General features: G+C 32.8%; 2 protein-coding genes and 1 long non-coding RNA gene across 3 annotated transcripts; all 3 read left to right on the top strand.

Moving 5' to 3' along the window:
* Window positions 1-3,567: 3,567 nt before the first annotated feature.
* On the top strand, window positions 3,568-7,769 carry LOC141687037 (glyoxylate/succinic semialdehyde reductase 1). Its single transcript, XM_074492178.1, has 8 exons — window positions 3,568-3,957; window positions 4,242-4,352; window positions 4,430-4,531; window positions 4,667-4,768; window positions 6,100-6,215; window positions 6,705-6,783; window positions 6,858-7,028; window positions 7,431-7,769. The coding sequence occupies exons 1-8, from the start codon at window positions 3,850-3,852 to the stop codon at window positions 7,518-7,520; spliced, it is 879 nt and encodes a 292-aa protein (XP_074348279.1). The 5' UTR covers window positions 3,568-3,849; the 3' UTR covers window positions 7,521-7,769.
* A 544-nt stretch (window positions 7,770-8,313) lies between these two features.
* LOC141684672 (eukaryotic translation initiation factor 2 subunit beta-like) lies at window positions 8,314-15,450 on the top strand. Its single transcript, XM_074489752.1, has 10 exons — window positions 8,314-8,399; window positions 8,494-8,559; window positions 8,693-8,801; window positions 8,915-8,970; window positions 9,054-9,108; window positions 9,259-9,350; window positions 10,119-10,264; window positions 10,709-10,851; window positions 11,204-11,289; window positions 15,151-15,450. The coding sequence occupies exons 2-10, from the start codon at window positions 8,509-8,511 to the stop codon at window positions 15,226-15,228; spliced, it is 816 nt and encodes a 271-aa protein (XP_074345853.1). The 5' UTR covers window positions 8,314-8,399; window positions 8,494-8,508; the 3' UTR covers window positions 15,229-15,450.
* A 964-nt stretch (window positions 15,451-16,414) lies between these two features.
* Window positions 16,415-17,131, top strand: LOC141684683 (uncharacterized). The gene is made up of 2 exons (XR_012560658.1): window positions 16,415-16,875; window positions 16,982-17,131. It is a non-coding gene; the product is annotated as an uncharacterized LOC141684683 (long non-coding RNA).
* Window positions 17,132-18,641: the final 1,510 nt, after the last annotated feature.

Raw genomic sequence — 18,641 nt, 5'->3', positions numbered from 1 at the left:
GGGTTCCAATGAAAACATGATAATAAACAATATAAGAGTACTGGGGTTTAAAGATAAATCAAAAACAAGCATCAAAGTATCAACTATATTGAAGGATACAAAAGTCTTCTTCTCTGTAGCCGTCTTGTGCTCTCTAGGTCTTCGTAGTGTTCTCCCGTGGCTCCTTGTTATTAAAAACGACCTTTTATTGATATATATAGGCTTCTAGACGACATGGGCTCGCGAAATCACCAAAACAGACTCAAATCAGGATTCTGGGCCAGGAACCCCGCGCGGCCTCCCCGCTTCCCGTGTGGGCACACACACATTCTGACAAACTGGCGTTGCCGCCCCGCTTCCTGCGCGGGTGCGCCGTGCCTATGAACTTGGACTTCTGCATTTTCTTGTTTTGGCTGTAATTTGAGTTCCGCTTGTTAGAATTTGATGATTCAACAGTTCACGCGAAGCTAACGAGATTCTATACAACTTGATAACGGTCTTGAATTCAAAATCTGATCTCTTATTATCATAAATCATTGTAAAACTCCTTTCCTCATCCAACTAGTGCCCTGAGATGCAATTACACAAAAATACATTAAAAATACCAAATACTTGAGTCCAAAATACCAACTTAAGCCTGTAATGAAGCGTTCCAAATAGATATAAAATCCACTTATCAGCAAGGTTTCGGAGATGCCCTACTCATGGTTTTCTTCAACGAAACCTTACTGATTCACTTAAGCAATCTCATAAACATGTTTAATATCCAGAATCAACCACAAAACCACCAACCCAATCTCCAATTCGGAAAAAAACCGAATTGAATTCAAAAGGAGGGTTTCGAAAATCATCCATGAAACACACATGCAATAACATATAGTTGTAGAGGAAGCAAAGCCATGCACATACGTGATTTTAGATCAGAAAAAGGTTGAGAAACAAGTGAGGAAGAGAGGGGAGAGAGAGAGAGAGAGAGAGAGAGAGTACCGAGAGAGAGAGAGAAAGAGTGAGGATGGGAAAGAAAGAAGGGGGATGTGGGAGTGTATATATATACTAAGGGCAAAATGGTAATCTCCCATTTTCATTTTTTTTCTTATACAAAAAATTCTAGAATTATAAAGCAACAATATAAAAGTAGCTTTATAAATTATAAAAAATGACATAACTCTAATTTTTAAATAAAGATCATGAAATTAGCTCTCTCCTCATATTTTTAAAATAATTTTTTGAGCAGACATATTATTTTCTATGGATTTTAAAGATAAATCTCAAATAATAAAAATGAACTCTGAAAATTCATTTTAAAATATCAAAATATCAAAACAAATCCAACCATCATTTTTAAAAAGTCTCTAAGACCATTCCAGAGAGGATAAAATAAATTTCACACTTTGATCATACTTTAAATAATTCAATAAAATTATATAAGGATCACATAATCCTTATTTTTATCCAATAAATCGTTTTGAAAATAATTAAAATCTCGTGAATTACAGAATCAAACTTGTAACTTTAAATTATATTCAAATAATAACATCAACCACATTTCATATTTGTACACCTCAATATATAATTTCCCTTTTTAATTGCTAATTACGCGTATAATAATTACCCGGTAATTCGAATAACAATATAGCTTTCACAATTACGAATCCATACAACAGAAACACATAGATGACTCGATATCTTTCATATCGTAATATAATCCATAAATTTTCTTATTCCTAATCCTTTTCATTTAATCCACCTTCCGTATAATGGGTCTCGTTCTACTTGACGGCCCGACGAAACTTAGCTTATGCCTTTTACTAACTCATCAAACTAGAACGAGACATTTAACGTTCCCTTTTACTATTTTACAGTAATTACACATAAGCCACAAAATTGTATATTATATATTATATATTTTATACTCATAAATCCACATAATCCACAACTATAATACATAACTATATTTTATTCACTTAATTACATTGCGAAAATCCTAGTCGTTACAACGTTCGCCTCCAATCCAAAGTAAAATTTGAGTACATGTTCAAGATTATTTCCGAGACCTTTGTTCCAAGATCTCCTTTTCTCTACCACGTTGATCTTTATGTAAGAATCTCTTTTGATAACACCTAAAGCTTTAGCTGTGGAAAAAATGCTTCAATCTTCCAAAATATGAGCTGTCAAAATATAATGCCATAATTTTCATAAATTCCCAATGTTCCATCTCGATGTGCCTGTAATGCGTTACATAATTTTCTAAGACCTTTCCAATTGACCCAAATGTTATGGGAATTTTGCAAAACCACTCCCTATGATGGGACTTTGCAGAACCGCGTTCTACCATGAGACTTTGAAGTACCACAAGAAAGTTTAAAGGAAAGTTATGAAAACCTCCTCAAGTTGCTGCCATGTCTTTCCAAGCGGTTACGTTAAGAGGCATATTGTCTCCATTTTACTATGTTGCTTTATGCTGAGGTTCAGGTACATCGTCGAGCCTCCATGTTAGAAGCTCCTTTTACGAAAACCGATGCAATCCATTTCGTCTAATGTCCTTCTGTATCTGTTTATCCTTATATTTTTGGGATAAATGCTATTGTATGAACCTGTCATGTTAGTGGTCTGCACATGCAGCTAAACCCATAGGTTGGGTAGCTCAACAAATAATAAAACATATAACATGTTTAATAACCGAGCAAATAATAGTAAAGTAAAGTAGGAATTACCTCATATTCATTGTATAACTCATTGTATCATGTAAACAACTGCAGTAACTCTTTAATTAACTCCGTAACAATGAGTTTTTATTATTTTCATGAGAAATGTGTGCTTTCATTTAAATTATATTTTGATCGTATATTTCGATTTAATTATCGAACATTCAATTCATTTTGAGAGAAAATACGTCATCGATCTCAATTTCATAAAAAGAGATATTTAGTTAATCATTCGATCGGGAAGTAACATGAATATATCGTCAATATTTACAATCAAAATAATATCAATTCACGTAATATGAAGCATGCCCGTGTATTGCACGGGATATAAAACTAGTTTTCAATTAACACAGTACCCACATATTTAAAAAAAATATTGTCAAGATTTTTTAAAAGAAAATTTTGAGTTACCTAAATTTTATTCGGAAAAAATAATGTGACTGTTTGGGAAATTTTAAAGTAGGTAACTTATGACTTAAAACGAATAATTGGCTTATAAGTTATAAGTAAATTAAAAATTATAAATTATACAAGTGTTTGGATAACTTTACTTAAAAGTCAGAATTATTTTTACTTTGAACTAAAATAAATTTTTTTATATACAATTATCTTAATTCATAGTTTTGAATTAATATAATATTTATAAACATATATTTTAAAATTAAAATTAATAAAAAAATGAAAAATAAAAATAAGTTGAGAATACGTATGTCGTTGCTAATATTCAACTTATCAAACAACTTATAAGTTATAAATTCGATTTATAAGTGACATCAACAATCAACAAACACTGATCAATAAGTTCTTATAAGTAGCTTATAAACCGTGAGGCAAACACGTCCTGTAACTCAACCTAGTACAACAAACACGTGACCTATTGTGTTTATAATCCAAGCAAACAATGGGAAGGCCCAACGAGTGGCTTGGAGAAAAGCTAACGTCGGCCATATCCATTAATTAATCTTCCATACAACTCTGTATTTGTTTACTTCCACAATCTCTGCCTCGTTGCCTAATAATCTTTACAATATCAAATCATAATAACAGAATTTGAATGTACTAATACTACTACAGTATTATTACTACTATTGTTCTCCATCGTCATCCTTGTTTATTTTCTTCTATATATCCAGAGAGATATAGAGAGAAAAAGAGAGAGAGGGGGATGGAAGAAATAGGGTTTTTAGGGATGGGAATAATGGGGAAGGCAATGGCCATGAATCTTCTCCGACATGGTTTTAAGGTTACTGTCTGGAACCGCACTCTCTCCAGGGTATTCTCCTCGTCCCCTGTAATAATATTACTTATCCTGTCCTGTTTTTCTTTTTAGTTTTAACTTTTAGAAGACACTTATATTTATTCATGGACGCCTGATATGCTAATATGACAGAATTATTATGAGATGGACGTTGATTACTACTTATGAGTATTATTCACCTGTTCGGCTGTCATTTATAAGTGATTTATCGATTAAATTACATACAGTTTTTAACTAGTTTACGCATTATGGATTTGATGGCTACTATTAATCCACGAAATCGTTTTGTGTACTTGTAGTGTGATCAACTGGTGGAGCATGGCGCTTCTATTGGCGAAACTCCTGGAGCAGTCCTCAACAAGTGCAAATACACCATCGCTATGTTGTCTGATCCTGCTGCTGCTGTTTCGGCACGTAAAACCAAGTTTCTCCCTTTTGTTACTGTTGCTACTTAATTATATACTGATATTTTATGTGGTTAATTTAGGTTGTGTTTGATAAAGACGGTGTTCTGGAGCAAACATGCACCGGAAAAGCCTATATTGACATGTCAACAGTTGATGCTGATACCTCATCGAAGATCAGTGAGGTTTAGCTTGTTGCATACCTCAAATGCTGTTTCCTTTAACTTATTTGGTCCTCCCATGATTTACTTAAGGGGATTTTTTTTAAAAATAAATAAATTAGTCTCTATTGAGTAATTCATCTGGTATAAAATGTTCAGGCAATCACATTAAAGGGTGGCCGCTTTCTTGAAGCTCCAGTTTCAGGCAGTAAAAAGCCTGCAGAAGATGGTCAGTTAGTAATCCTTGCTGCCGGGGACAAGGTAATTAGTCCATGAACTTAATAAAGAAAACCTATGTCACTTCTCTTAATATATCATTCAGTGCGTTTTACTGGTAGATGGTGAATGTTATAAATGAGCCTATGACATGTGAACAAGTTTAAGACATTATCCTTAAAAATTATCATAACATGGGACTGAGACCAAGGACCCAGAAGGTCCCATTAAGTACCCATAATACTGAGGTTTTACCTGATTTTTTTTGTTATTTGTTTTTGCAGATAAACTCTTAAACTATCCTGCTTATATAATTTAGTACTCTAATTCTTTTACACATGTTTAGTTATATTCGTTGACAACATAAATTTAATTACAATATTTAAAACTTTATCATTTTTTATATTTTAAGTTACTGTAAATTAAAATTGAACATAAATTATGTACATTAAAGTAGGAAAACAAGAAACTTATTCTTCTGGTATAATGCTTCACACTGGCCGGTACGATATTTTCAATTATTAATGTTGATTGTTTTTTGTTTTGGTTTAGAAACATAATGTTTTTTTGTCAAGCAAAAAGTTTTTTTACTTAATATTTTAGGAGTACCCTGACAAAATTTAAGGGTCGCCAATAATTGAGAGTTGAGACCATTGAGCTGCTTCCCTCTAGTTACGGGCACAGATGCTGAGTAGAAATAACAAATAATGTTAACGAGTTACAAGTACTCTCTCAACCATAGTGAAGAAAACTTATCTGGTATATTTATGTCAACTTGTTCACAAAATTCTAAATAATAATCTGCAATTCTGAACTGCTATACTATCCTGGCTTATGCACAGATGGTGCTCCTAAGTCCTACCCAGTTAAGCTGAGTATAATAATTTTTTTGTTCTTAATTATTATTATCTTACCAATATTTCCAAATGTTTGTTGCAACTATTTAGCAAATTTTTTTATGAATATTGGTTGTATTTTGAAATATTTTGTAACATGTATTTTTGTACTGCTTCTAAAATATGTCTGCGATATTTTGGGCTCCTTATTTTGTGTCTCTTATATTGTCAAGTTGTCGACTTGTCGGCTTACAACTCATGTATCTCTTCATTATAAGCTTATTAAGAACTTGCTTATAGATTGTTGTGTGCGTGTTTATGCAAATCTAAAATTAGTTAATATACTTAATAGTGACCCAGTATAGTTGCAGGTTGTTAAGATGTTTGTATGTAAAATTAGAATTGTGATGCAGCTCTATTTTTTTCTAAAAAGAGAACACACTTAGACATATGTTGGTTGTTTCTAATATAATATTGCTTAATATTTTACAAATATACATTCTTTGTTCTTTATTTTGGGTACATTTTTTTGCTATGTAGGCACTGTATGAAGAAGCACTACCTGCTTTTGACGTCATGGGAAAGAAGTCATTTTTCTTGGGTCAGGTTGGAAATGGAGCAAGAATGAAACTCGTTGTCAACATGATTATGGGAAGGTAATGGAGGATCCTCAAGAAAAGGAAGATTGTATATCTTTAAGTAGAAGCGATGAAATTGCTATAGCAAATCACAAAGTTACATCAAGTGGTGGATTTGTCATCTTAAAAGAAAAAAAATTAGGTGAATATGCAAGAAAATAAAAATCCATTATACAACCCTTAAGGATAGGGAAAAGAAATCAAACGTAAACCAAGTCCTTAATAAACCAAGAGCTAAGCTATGAGAACAGGCAAAAAGCATTTTCATTGCCCCAGGAACTAAACGTAGTATTTTATGGAAGCATGATCTTTCATAAAAAGCTCCATGCTGATTGAACAAGATTTGATATTTTTTCATGTTGATGATTGGAATAACAAATAATGCATCAAAATTTTGGCTTCTGCATATGGTCAAGTGTTTCCGCAAGAGATTGATTGTATCAGTTTTGCTTTACAGTCTTTTAACTTATTCGGTTTTAGACCATTAATATAGTTTCCCATTTGTAGTATGATAAATGCATTTTCAGAAGGGCTTGTGCTGGCTGACAAAAGTGGTTTAAATCCTCAGACCCTTCTTGATGTTTTGGTGAGTTTGCAGAAAATTAACTTGTTATGATTATTATTAGCCCAGGCCTGATGTTTGGTAATTTTTTCTGGAAGGACCTGGGTGCAATCGCTAATCCGATGTTCAAGATGAAAGGACCAACAATGATCCAGAACAGCTATTCTCCTGCATTTCCTTTGAAACATCAACAAAAGGATATGCGGCTGGCTCTTGCTCTGGGAGATGAGAACGATGTTTCGATGCCAGTAGCTTCTGCTGCCAATGAGGTAGTGCTCTTTGTTACTCAGATCAGATCGGTTTTGATGCTTACTGAAACTAGATGCACATTGTCTTTCTACAAGTACATGGCAAAAGGAACATACCCAACTTTCTGAAGAGATTAAAATAAAAAATACAAATTATGGATAACATTCCATATGTAGAATAGTAATGGTTGATGGTAATGGGCAGTCCTGAAGTGGAAGAAAAAAAAATAGGAAAATTAAAGTGCACATAATCTTTGATTCATCATCTGTATATCTGCAAAATTGCATTCATGTTTATGATGATATTTAAATGCATGTGTGTGAATTCCATTGCGCTCCTTACATCATCTTCTTCGTATACGTTCTTTTATGTATAGCCTTAAAAATTTTCAGAACAATGTTTATTTTTGATTTTGCCTATAGGTATTCAAAAAGGCCTTGGGCGTAGGATTGGGTGATCTTGACTTCTCAGCTGTCCATGAGATTGTGAAGGGTGATCAGCATCCATCATGATAGCTGATATATACGAGGCATGGACACAAGGGCTCAAAGTATATGGTCTTGCAGAAAGTAAAACATGAAACTTAAACTAGGTTTATGCTTGACATATTGGTCATTCTTAGCAACAAAATTTGAGATTTTTTATGCTTCTCAGTTGTCTAAATTATTGTATTGATTTGGAATGCTTCTGTGCAATGACCAAGAAGGAACGTTCGGGGAATTAATAATATTATGGCAAATGGAAAAATTGTGGTTGGATTATGGAGAGCTTGTATGCTCAAGTTAGCAGTGCATCATCAAACAATGGTTCATATTTCATGATAATTTAAAAATTAAAATGTAAAATCTTTGTCATCTAGATAAATTGGATGTAGAGTTAAAGACATAAAGTATGCTAGACATGATTTCTGATTTCGTTCCTGTTCATTTTTTCTTAAAAAATTCGAATAAATAAAACAAAATTACTGTAATCTCTATTTTTGCTAAATAATTGTTCCATACATTACTTCCGATTTCATTCTTTTTAATTTTTCCTTAAAAAGGTAAAATAAATAAAACATGAATTTGTGGTTATATAATAAGAATAAAAAATCAAAAATTTCCTAACACGGATCGTTACTTTATATTGTTGTAACTCTTAAAATTAAAATATCATTATAATAAGGAAACTATCGTTAAAATATTTAATAATTATTACTGGTGGAAATATCCTATTTGTTTTTGTAAAAATAAATTTCTTTTGACCGCAGGCGATTTGAAACAAGTTGGACTTGATAATTGGGCGGACCGACCCGACCCGACCCGGAATATATTTTGGGGGCGAGTGTATTTAGGTTAGTAAATACAATCGCCTGTGTTTTTTAACGACTGCACGCCACACACACAGTGAAGGTAAGCAAACCAACTTTATTTCTTGAGTTTTTATTTTTAGGGTTTTCGATTCTATTACAATTTTCTATGTATTTATTCTCGTATCTGCTTACAGATTAAGCTATTAATCATGGCTGACGATGATAATGTTAACCTTATCAAGGAAGAGTCTGCTGCAGATGTAAGTCTTTATCTTCACTTTCAATTAGTGTTGTAATTTGAGCTATTATATTTAAGTTAGTTTTTTAGTAAAGCTATTTAATTGGTGGTAGATTATTTAAATTCAGTTTCTGATTTTTATTACTTGATTTTAGATTGCCCCTTTCGATCCCTCGAAAAAAAAGAAGAAGAAGAAAGTTGTCATTCAGGAACCTGCTGATGAGCCTGTCGACAAGTTAGTCGAAACTACGGAAAATTTGTCTGGTATATTAGCTCAATTGCTTCCTATTGTAATTACGTGTTTTTGGGATTTTTAGTATTAATATGCATGTAATGTTAGTTTTGATTATGAATTTTGTTGTGTTTCCACCTTGTAGTTACTGAGGGGCTTGACACTGCGTTTGCGGGTTTGAAAAAGAAGAAGAAGAAACAGGTTGTGTGCTGTGACATTTCATATTGGAGTTTTAGTTAATGTATTTTATGACAGATGTTGACTTGAGTTCGTTGTAATTGCAGGTTCAGACTGATTTGTTGGAAGATGAGAAAGAAAATGATGCTGATGATTTGGATGGTACGTTATCTTTGATTTTTTAATGAGTTGAAACTTCTAGTTATTCATTTTTTAGTTTGTGCTATAGGAATTAGTAATTGGTAAATTTTTTGTTATGGTTCTATTCTAATGGCATAACTCTTGTGATCCTATTCTCACTCTCTTCCTTAGATAACTTTGGTGAAGATGAAGAAGGAGAAGGCATTGTATTGCAACAGCAGTTACCGTGGGAAGGAACTGAGCGAGACTATGAGTATGAAGAGGTCAGTCTGTATTTTGTTACAAACTTGGAGACTGCATTGTTTATAATTTATTTTTTTGTTGGAGTCTCATTGTTCACTCTCTTTGAGTGTAAGTTTTTAGTGCTTAAGGTCTAACTTATATTTCCCATTATCCTTTTTGTTGTCAAGGAAACTACACAGTAGTACTTCATTCTTTAATACTAAACGTTTTAATCTACTTCATTGTGTTAGAACATTGGTGGAAGATAAAGCTGACGCGATAAAAGTTAAATAACATACCAAAGCTTGATTTTTTAAATTAGCAAAACCATGTCATTCATGATAAAAGTTTTATAACATATCAAAGCTCGATTATCTAATTAGAAAAACCGTGGCATTCATGTACCTACTCCAGAAAATTACTATTAGTAGATAAATTTCTTGTTAATAGATTAGTGGGCTAAGAATGGATTTTTTTGTTAACTAACAAGTTTCATAAGTTCGTACAAATTGAATTTCAGTAGTAATGGACTAATGGTAGACATTCAGCAGAGATTATAATTTTTTTTGTTTAAATGTCAAATTTCGCAAAAATGGCGGACGCGAAATAATGCTGTCTTACTTTCCATGTTCTTTTTTCTCCTATTATTGTTTTTTATTCCTTGTTCCTAGTTAGTTTCTTATAAATTGGATCTCGCCCTAGTTAAGTGAGTAAGAGTGTCTATTGTTGTTTAACTTTTTTTGTTATCTACCGAGTGCTGGAGCTTCTGTCTGCGGTAGTTGCTAACACTTTACTCCTAATATTTGCAGCTTTTGGGCCGAGTGTTCAATATCCTTCGTGAGCATAATCCTGAACTTGCTGGAGACAGACGGAGAACGGTGATGAGGCCTCCTCAAGTTCTTCGTGAAGGGACTAAGAAAACTGTTTTTGTGAACTTCATGGATCTCTGCAGAACGTATTGTCAGATACTTTAGCTTTCTAGTATATTATAGAATTTTCATAACATGATATCCTGCATATAACTTGAGTAGACTGTATTATGCCACTAATGATAAGAGAGCCCACATGTCAAATCTAGCAACATCTTGTTGGTCATGTACGTCTCCATGTACATGTGCTTTCTTCCTATATCTGGCTTCTTATTATGCTCTGTGCATGTGTGCCTGCCCAGGCAAGTCAGGGTGATATGCGTCTGTTCTGTCCTCTATATGCAACCATAGACAACTTGTAACATCTTTATCTGCGTAATTTTCTGGTACAAGTTTATGGATTTCAAGTCGTGATTTCTCTAGTCATCTATGTTCGATATCTTTGTCTGAGAATCATACCGATGATCGTTTGTCTAAAATGCTTGATTTGATGTGTAGCTTCCTATTTAATATGTATTTCTCCTTTCCAGGATGCATAGACAACCGGAGCATGTAATGACATTCTTGCTTGCTGAATTGGGTACAAGTGGGTCACTTGATGGACAACAAAGATTGGTAGTTAAAGGAAGATTTGCCCCAAAAAATTTTGAAGGGATTCTGCGCCGATATATCAGTAAGTTCCTTTGTAGTTTCTTTTTTCATTATTACATATACATTAGCCAGGATCCCGTCTCCAATTTGCATCCTTGAAATTTAAGTTGTCCCCCTTATTATTTCATTTATGAGCTTAATTTGTTAGCCACAATTAGTTAGTACCTGAGTCCAAAAAGGGCTCTGCTTGAAAATGAAATCTGCTTCCAAGGTTCATATTGAATAAGAAATACACAAAATACCATTAAATTGTTAGGAATCCAGTGGTTCACTCTCACTCAGTAATTTGTTGAGTACAGCTAGCCTTTGAAGGCTTGGTATTTCTTTGTGTTATTACTATCTGTCAATTTTTTAATAGTGCCTTGTAATTTCAGATGAATATGTCATTTGCAATGGCTGCAAAAGTCCAGATACAATTCTTTCAAAGGAGAATCGTCTTTTCTTTCTTCGATGTGAAAAGGTACACAGTCTCCCATTCTAAATATGCACTTACTTGTGTTAGAGATTTTTATGCATGAGATTGGCTAGTATTTTGTGATTTTGTTAATTATTTACCTTCTCCAATCAAATTTCTTCAGTTTTAGTTCTTTTATCTTTAGAAGATAAAAAGTTCAATAATACTTTCTTAAACTCTTTAATGATTCCCATTCCTAAGTGATTGAATTTGTCTAAATGGTTTTGAATTTTTGAGGGTGATTATAATTGTCTTGGAGGTCATCGGTTTCTAAAACACTAACCAGCGTGCAATGTGGACCATTTTTTTCTGTTAGATTATACACGTACGAAAATCCTTAAAAGTCAACAGTTATTAAAATTTGATAATAGATGATATCAATCACCCTTCTCTCAATTCAAATCTTGAGAATATATATTTTAGACCTATGTAAATAATACACCATATCAGTTCAGAGAAAATAACTTCTGTAACATGATATCTGAAGGGGTTTGTAAGTATTTAAATTTAAGGACCAAAGTATGATCTAGTCTAGGTTAAAAGCTATTAAAACTAATTTAAGATATAAGGGGCCCATATATATTCAACTCCAATCTATTCTCTCTCACTCTTTGTCTTGGAAGAAGGAATAGTGATGAGGGGCACTAATCTACTTGTCTGCTCCCATGAATACAGAATTTCATAGTCTCCCATGAATACACAATTTCATAGTCTCCCTTGAACAACCAATTTCGTAGTTTCTTTTCTAATTTCTCGTATTAGACATTTTAATGAAAATTGCAGTCGCCATAATTTACTTGGGCTTCTTTTCAAGTCATTGATCTCACTTCTTCCGATATTCTTTAATTCATTTTTCTTCAAAAATTGTGTTTCATTTATTTGCTGATGTTTACCTTCTCACTAATGAAACTACTGCCGATGATCTTCCGTCTTCAGATGAGTTTGAGGTAAATAATAGTTTTGAAAGGAGGATGAGTCATAAAATCAGTTCAGCTTATCTTGGGTATGATAATCTTTACCATTTAATTAAAAAGGGTTTGAAAAGGCCCCTACAGAATGGGGGTATATGAAGAAGTTTAGGAAGTACTTGTTGCCTCTCGGTCAAAACCCAATAAGTTTGAATCTGTAATCTTGAAAATTCTTTGATTTCAAATTCAAGATCTTTTAAATTAATCTGTGGATTCTGTCAGCCTTAAGTCTCTTTGTTGTCGCAATTGACTCTATAGATATATTTGTGATTTTGGATGTTAAGATGAAGAGATATAGAGGTGGAATTGTAATGAGATGAAGAATAGAAGATTTGATTTGGATAGAGTTGGGGTTTGAGAGGTTAGGGTGAGTGAAGAACAGAAAAGAATAATTAGGACTGGGATAGGTTTTTGTTTCGGTGTTAGTTTGCTTGTAACGAGTTCGGGTTACAAGCATATAGGGTATCTTAGATGTGTACAAATTTGATAGAATTATGTAAGAAATGGAAACATGCAACGCGTGTGTAATTTTTTGTGTTTAATTACCTTAATGCCTCTTATTTTTAGTTTAGTTACTCAAATACAAGCCTTTTTCCAGTATAATTTAGTAGTTGCAAGTTAGACTCCAATCAAATGATGTTTACTTTTACCTATTTAATAGGTATTTTTTAATTAGTTGCAAACGTTGTTACTGCTTTTATATGCTATTATCTATAGGTTAGTTACTAAAAAATGCATGCTTTTTCAGTTTGATGACTATATTGCAAGTTGGACTCCAATTGAATGATTTAATGTGTTTCATATAATTTAACTCCAATTATTTGTAATTTTTTGCGTAAATTGTTACTTCTTATATATGATATATGATACTCCTTGTCCCATTGTTTTGGACGATTCTCCCTTCTAGTTTGACCCAAAAAGATAGCTGGCTTTCTTTTCATATGCAATTATTTCCACTAATACCCTTGTATTAAGTAAAGCATTGATAGTCTTAATTTGTAAGTACCCATTAATTATTTTATATACAAGCATAACCAACCAAAGATTATTTTTTTGAATAGTTTTAAGTAGAGTTCATGATCTTCCTCCACTACTTTAATAATATTTATATACTACAGCAATAAAAAGTTACATCATCTCTCAGACTCCACTGCAAGTATTTTTTTAATCTGTACAAGTGAAATGAATCATCAGCAATGATTTAGGTAGTATATTTATTGACAATTACAAATGAAAATAATTACTTAACTATCACAAGATTTTTTTATATAATAAATTAAAATGTTTTTAATAAAAAAATCTAGTATATTTTTAATTTTGTTATGCTCAATATCAAATTTTATTCATTTACAGTCGAAAACGTGAAAGAAATGATAGATATCCACTAGTGACCGAGATATGATTGCGATACATGATCCTAAGAAGAGCCAAATATCCCTAATCAACATAAATTTATGTATGCTTTTAAAAAATTGAGTGCGGGCATTAATGACGGGATATATTCATTTGGAAAATAAGGGCATTGTAGTTCATAAGAGGGTAAAATTATATAATGTTAGTATGTGTACAAAAGTCAAACCAACATACGGTAGAACCTCGATAAATGAATACCCTTGGGACCAAAATTATATATTCATTTAGAGAGGTTATTTATTTATCGATTAATGAATATTTTATTTATTTATCGATGAATGAATATTTATTCATTTAGATATTATTTTCAGATTTTTTTTTATAATTTTTGTACTACATTTTATATTCAAATGTACCTATAATTTATTGTGATTATAATATTTATGTGATATTTAATTACATTCATTTTTTTAACATCCTATTTAGTTTTACATGCATGTATGCCTGAAATATGTACAAATACCTCCGGTGTGTGTAAAACAGTAAAAGGTAAGATATTTATAAAGTCACCCATGATCGATTTTATTTTAATATCACAATTATAAACTAATAATGCTCAATCAAATGAAAAGTAATTATTATATTAAATGTATTCATAAAAAAATATAGAAATATAAATATTTTATTCAATCTCTTGTGATTATTCGTTTATATTTAAATAGGGCCTATAGCGATTAATTTTTTTAAAAATATTAATGCATTTGGCGAGATTATTCATTAAGCCCATTTGCCAAGTACGGACCGAAAAAATTATTTATTTGTTATGTAAATATTCGTGTACTATAACTTTTTGTGTATGTTTTAATTGTTACGAACTGTTTTTGTGTAAATATTTATAAAAGATATATAAGATGATAAGTAACTTTTGTTTCTGAAAGCAAGTTAATGAGTAAATAAATGAATATTATTAAAAGATATTGATGAATGTGTGGTTACTTTTTTTTGAAAAGGTGGGTTACGACTTGCGCGCTAACTTGAAGAGTGTTAACCTTGTGTTAATTTTTCCCATGTGCTTTAATCCACAGTGTTTCTAACACACATCATAGATCTAAGGGCAATTACACAGTTACTCAATCTAAACAAGCTACCATTTGACTTTTTTTCCTACATTTATATATGTATTTACATATTAATTTTTTTCATGAACTTTACCTATGATACATTACGTGCCACCCTCACAACCATTTAGACCAGGGGGACTTGTGTTTGATGGAAGAAATATCCTTGTATAAAGCTTGTATTTGACATTTTTCTCCTGTTTATATGTTAGTGTATGTTTAGGCACTATTTCTGTCATTATGTAAGAGTTGTAGTAAGCATAATACACTTTTCATGCCAGGTTCATTGTGCCTTTTTTTGTGACAATCTTGGTAGTTTCGATCCCTGTAAATTATTTGTCACCCTAGTAAAATAATTCGTAGTAGTGTCTACCCCTGTAAGTGTAAATTATTTCTCACGCTACTTGACATTTTTGCTTTTCGTGCAGTGTGGTTCTGGTAGGTCTGTTGCTCCAATCAAGGCTGGTTTCCAGGCTCGTGTTGGCCGTCGGAAGGCTGGAACCTAATTTGTGTTCCCTGAGTGTATTTCTCACATCTATGCCAAATTTGTGTGTTCCCTGAGTTGTGCTAGTCACATCTATACCCTCTATATTAGTAATATTTTGTTCAATCAAATTTTAGTGGTACCCGGCTTTAATGTTTGATTACATTATACAAGTGTTTATTTGTATGTGGAGATATTTGAGTACTAAGCATTGTAACTGAGAAATGTGATCATCTTTTATCTAGTTTTTTTTTTTAGTTTTACATGATTATCACATTGTTTATTTACAAGAAGACTTGATAGGTCTCTAAACTTCAGTAACGTTTGGGTCTGGGACCGGTTTATACATATTATTCACCAAAATTTATATGAACATGTTTGTTGCAATTGAAAATTGTTGAAAAAACAAATCTCTATTATCAATTTTTTCGAAAGAAGATGGAAATTGTTGGAATACAACATTAGATCTACTAAATTTTCTAAAGAACTAGTAGATGAGGTTAGTGAATCCGTTCCTCCTAAGCATCGTAATTACCCCCAATTTTGTAGTTAGTAAATGTAACTTGGAGATTCAACTGTGCATTTGATAATCGTAAATACCAACAGTCTTCTACTGATATTTTTGCACCTTGAAATGTATTTAATCATATGCTCTCTGCTGACCGACCCATGTGCAGTGCAGGCACAGATAATGCATTGACTTAATATTTGAAGGCATGTGAAGTTATGATAAATAAATTTAAATAAAACAAAATATTGATACTGCTTAATTAGATTTGGTTTGACAATGTTAATCCGAATGACATATGGCAGCATTGAGGTGGAACTTGACATTGAATGACTATTCGGTTTGAATACTGATATATTGTATGAAGTAATTCGATAAAACTTATTTTAATGAATGGAAATATTTTTTTTCTTCATTAACTGCTAATTTTGAATTTATGTTATATGAAATATATGTATACCTTTAAATTCTATATTATACCAATTCAAAAATTATTTTTCTGCAATTTATACGATTATTATTTTAAATTGCACAATTTCACATATATCTTTCCTTGTGTTTTTCTTTGACATGATATCTTTCCTTATGTAAGATTTTATGTAAGATTGAAGCTTTTCATTTATAGTGTCTCCATTCTTGGTATTTGATTGGAACATGTTCGGTACAATTTAATTGGGCAAGTGTTAAATAAGCTCCGAGTCTTATTATTTAATCTTAATTCAAATATAGTTATATTATTTTGGAAAATTGTCAAGAATACTAATTTTGGGATAATTATTTGCAACTCTACCATTTTACTTAAAATCTTGCAAATTTACTATCTTTTTAAACATACAAACAATTAAATTGCAAAAATACCATCTTCATATTTCCATTCCTTTTTTTAACTTCTCTGCCCTCTTTCTCTCACTCTCCTCTCTCTGGTTGCTAACTGGGCCTCATCTCCCTCCTCTGTCGCTTCTCAATCCGATATCGTGTTCTCCATCGTCGGTTACCCTTCCGACGTCCGCCACGTCATGCTCCACCCGACTTCCGGCGCCCGGAGACATGAGTTGGGAGCAAATAAATGTTTTTTTACGGGGTTTGGCTAAGAATGGTTTACCGGTGGTGATTATTAGAGCCTGCAAGCACTTTACTTCCAAGGTCAACTGCAATTTAAAAGTAACTTCCTTATCTGCTTCTCCATTTCTACTCTCTTCATGTTAGATTCGATTTAGCAATTCACATAGGTTATGTTTAACTTTCAAGAATCTCTTGTTAATTAAAGGATCATCGGAGGTGAGTCTGGAAAAGGTCAGTTTGCGAAACTAGCTAATCAAGTTGTAATTGCATCGACCATGGTTGGATTAATTGAAGGAATGATTTATGCGTATAAAGCGGGTTTGATTGCTTTTAATTGATTTTGGGTTTGATTGCTTTTAGTTGATTTCATGGTTGCTTTTGTGGTATTAGTATTGGCCCCGCAGGGGCATTCATTTTTCGTCATTGACAACCACCATGACAACTTATTTTGCAACTTAATGTAATTTTTCAACAGATTTTTTCAAATTTGCATTTGTGGTTGCATATATGGTTACGAGCAGTTGCAGATATGTTGCAAATGCAACCTCCGTATTTTTGCAAATATTTTTTGAAAACTAGTATTTTTACAATTTATTTTAAAAACTGACAGTATTTTCACAAAAAGTTTATAAAATTTAGGTATTTATGAGTAAAGCCCTATTATTTTTATTTATACTAGCATATAATATGTATGATGCACGGACTGATTATAACATTTATAATTTTAGTATTTTAATAATTTATTAAAATAAATTATAAACACAATAATTATTTATTATTGAGATTATTGAAGTTAAAATATTTACGTATTATTTTGTATGCATTATATTATTGAACAATTCAAAATTTAGATAGTTAAAATTTTAAAAAGTTCTCATACTACAGTGTAATATGGATAGAAAATATATCCTAAATACACAATAAATGTCGCATTAATTACACTTGAGTTTCTTGTCTAAAGTCCTATACATACATGTCTGATCCGAGCTTGTAGCAGACTCAAGACGACCCATATAGATAAGACCCACCAGCTAAGGTCGTCAAGGTTCACGAACACAAGTTGTTCACGAACTAAGCCCAATACGGCTGGAAGAGTAGAGATATGTGTCCTGAACGGACTCAAAGTCCTACACAGAAGGTTCTGGAGTTCCTTCTCTTATAGGACTCCTAATTACCATCTAAGTTGGAGACTTGTCCACCAAGTCTCCCAACACAAGTCTAACCCTAGACTCACCTCTATATAAAGGGCTCTACCCCTCAACATAGAACTACGTTTTTAGCTTAATTCTCTACCACACAGAATTACGTAGGCATCTTGCAAGGACCGATAGTCCCGAATGCAAGAGCGGCCAATAAAGCTCGAAACTCACAAACCATAACATCAAATACCAACGCACTCTAGTTTTTATTCCACAACATTTGGCGCCGTCTATGGGAAGACTACAACAACCATGGTGAACACGCGGAGCAGATTCAATAGTGGAATAGACACTTTTGTCCCATCGCGAACAATCACATCGGTGGTGGAAGTACCATTGCACTCAACCTATGCCTCCACCCAAGGAGGAACCCTGGTAGGGGGAACTGAGACTCAACCACAAGGGACGAATCCCCCGGCTCCTCAAGGGACTAATCCCCAATTTCAGCAGTTACATGCACCTGTGAACTCTCAACCCATTGGGTATGGGTATTCGACGATTGTGGCTACTAACCCCCCCTTACGGGATGCCTCTATTCCTCGAAACTGGCGGAAGTGGACACTCTAATAAGAGTGAAGCACAAGGGTGGACGCCCCACATAAGTGGCTTGGCTCCTATTCCGGAGGATCAAGAATTCTCCGGACCATATACTGATAGAGACTCTGA

The sequence above is a fragment of the Apium graveolens genome, chromosome 9 (genome assembly GCF_009905375.1).
Source record: "Apium graveolens cultivar Ventura chromosome 9, ASM990537v1, whole genome shotgun sequence".
In the NCBI taxonomy this organism is placed as follows: Eukaryota; Viridiplantae; Streptophyta; class Magnoliopsida; order Apiales; family Apiaceae; genus Apium; species Apium graveolens.
Note: the sequence above shows the minus strand (reverse complement) of the source record. Positions and strands in the feature narration are given on the sequence as shown.

Bases quoted from the DNA above. Each gene is read 5' to 3' on its own strand.
- LOC141687037 (XM_074492178.1), top strand. From the start codon at position 3,850: ATGGAAGAAATAGGGTTTTTAGGGATGGGAATAATGGGGAAGGCAATG. The intron at 4,353-4,429 runs GCACGTAAAACC...TGGTTAATTTAG, and splicing joins ATCCTGCTGCTGCTGTTTCG to GTTGTGTTTGATAAAGACGG. The intron at 6,216-6,704 runs GTAATGGAGGAT...TCCCATTTGTAG, and splicing joins GTCAACATGATTATGGGAAG to TATGATAAATGCATTTTCAG.
- LOC141684672 (XM_074489752.1), top strand. From the start codon at position 8,509: ATGGCTGACGATGATAATGTTAACCTTATCAAGGAAGAGTCTGCTGCA. The intron at 8,560-8,692 runs GTAAGTCTTTAT...ACTTGATTTTAG, and splicing joins AGGAAGAGTCTGCTGCAGAT to ATTGCCCCTTTCGATCCCTC. The intron at 11,290-15,150 runs GTACACAGTCTC...CTTTTCGTGCAG, and splicing joins TCTTTCTTCGATGTGAAAAG to TGTGGTTCTGGTAGGTCTGT.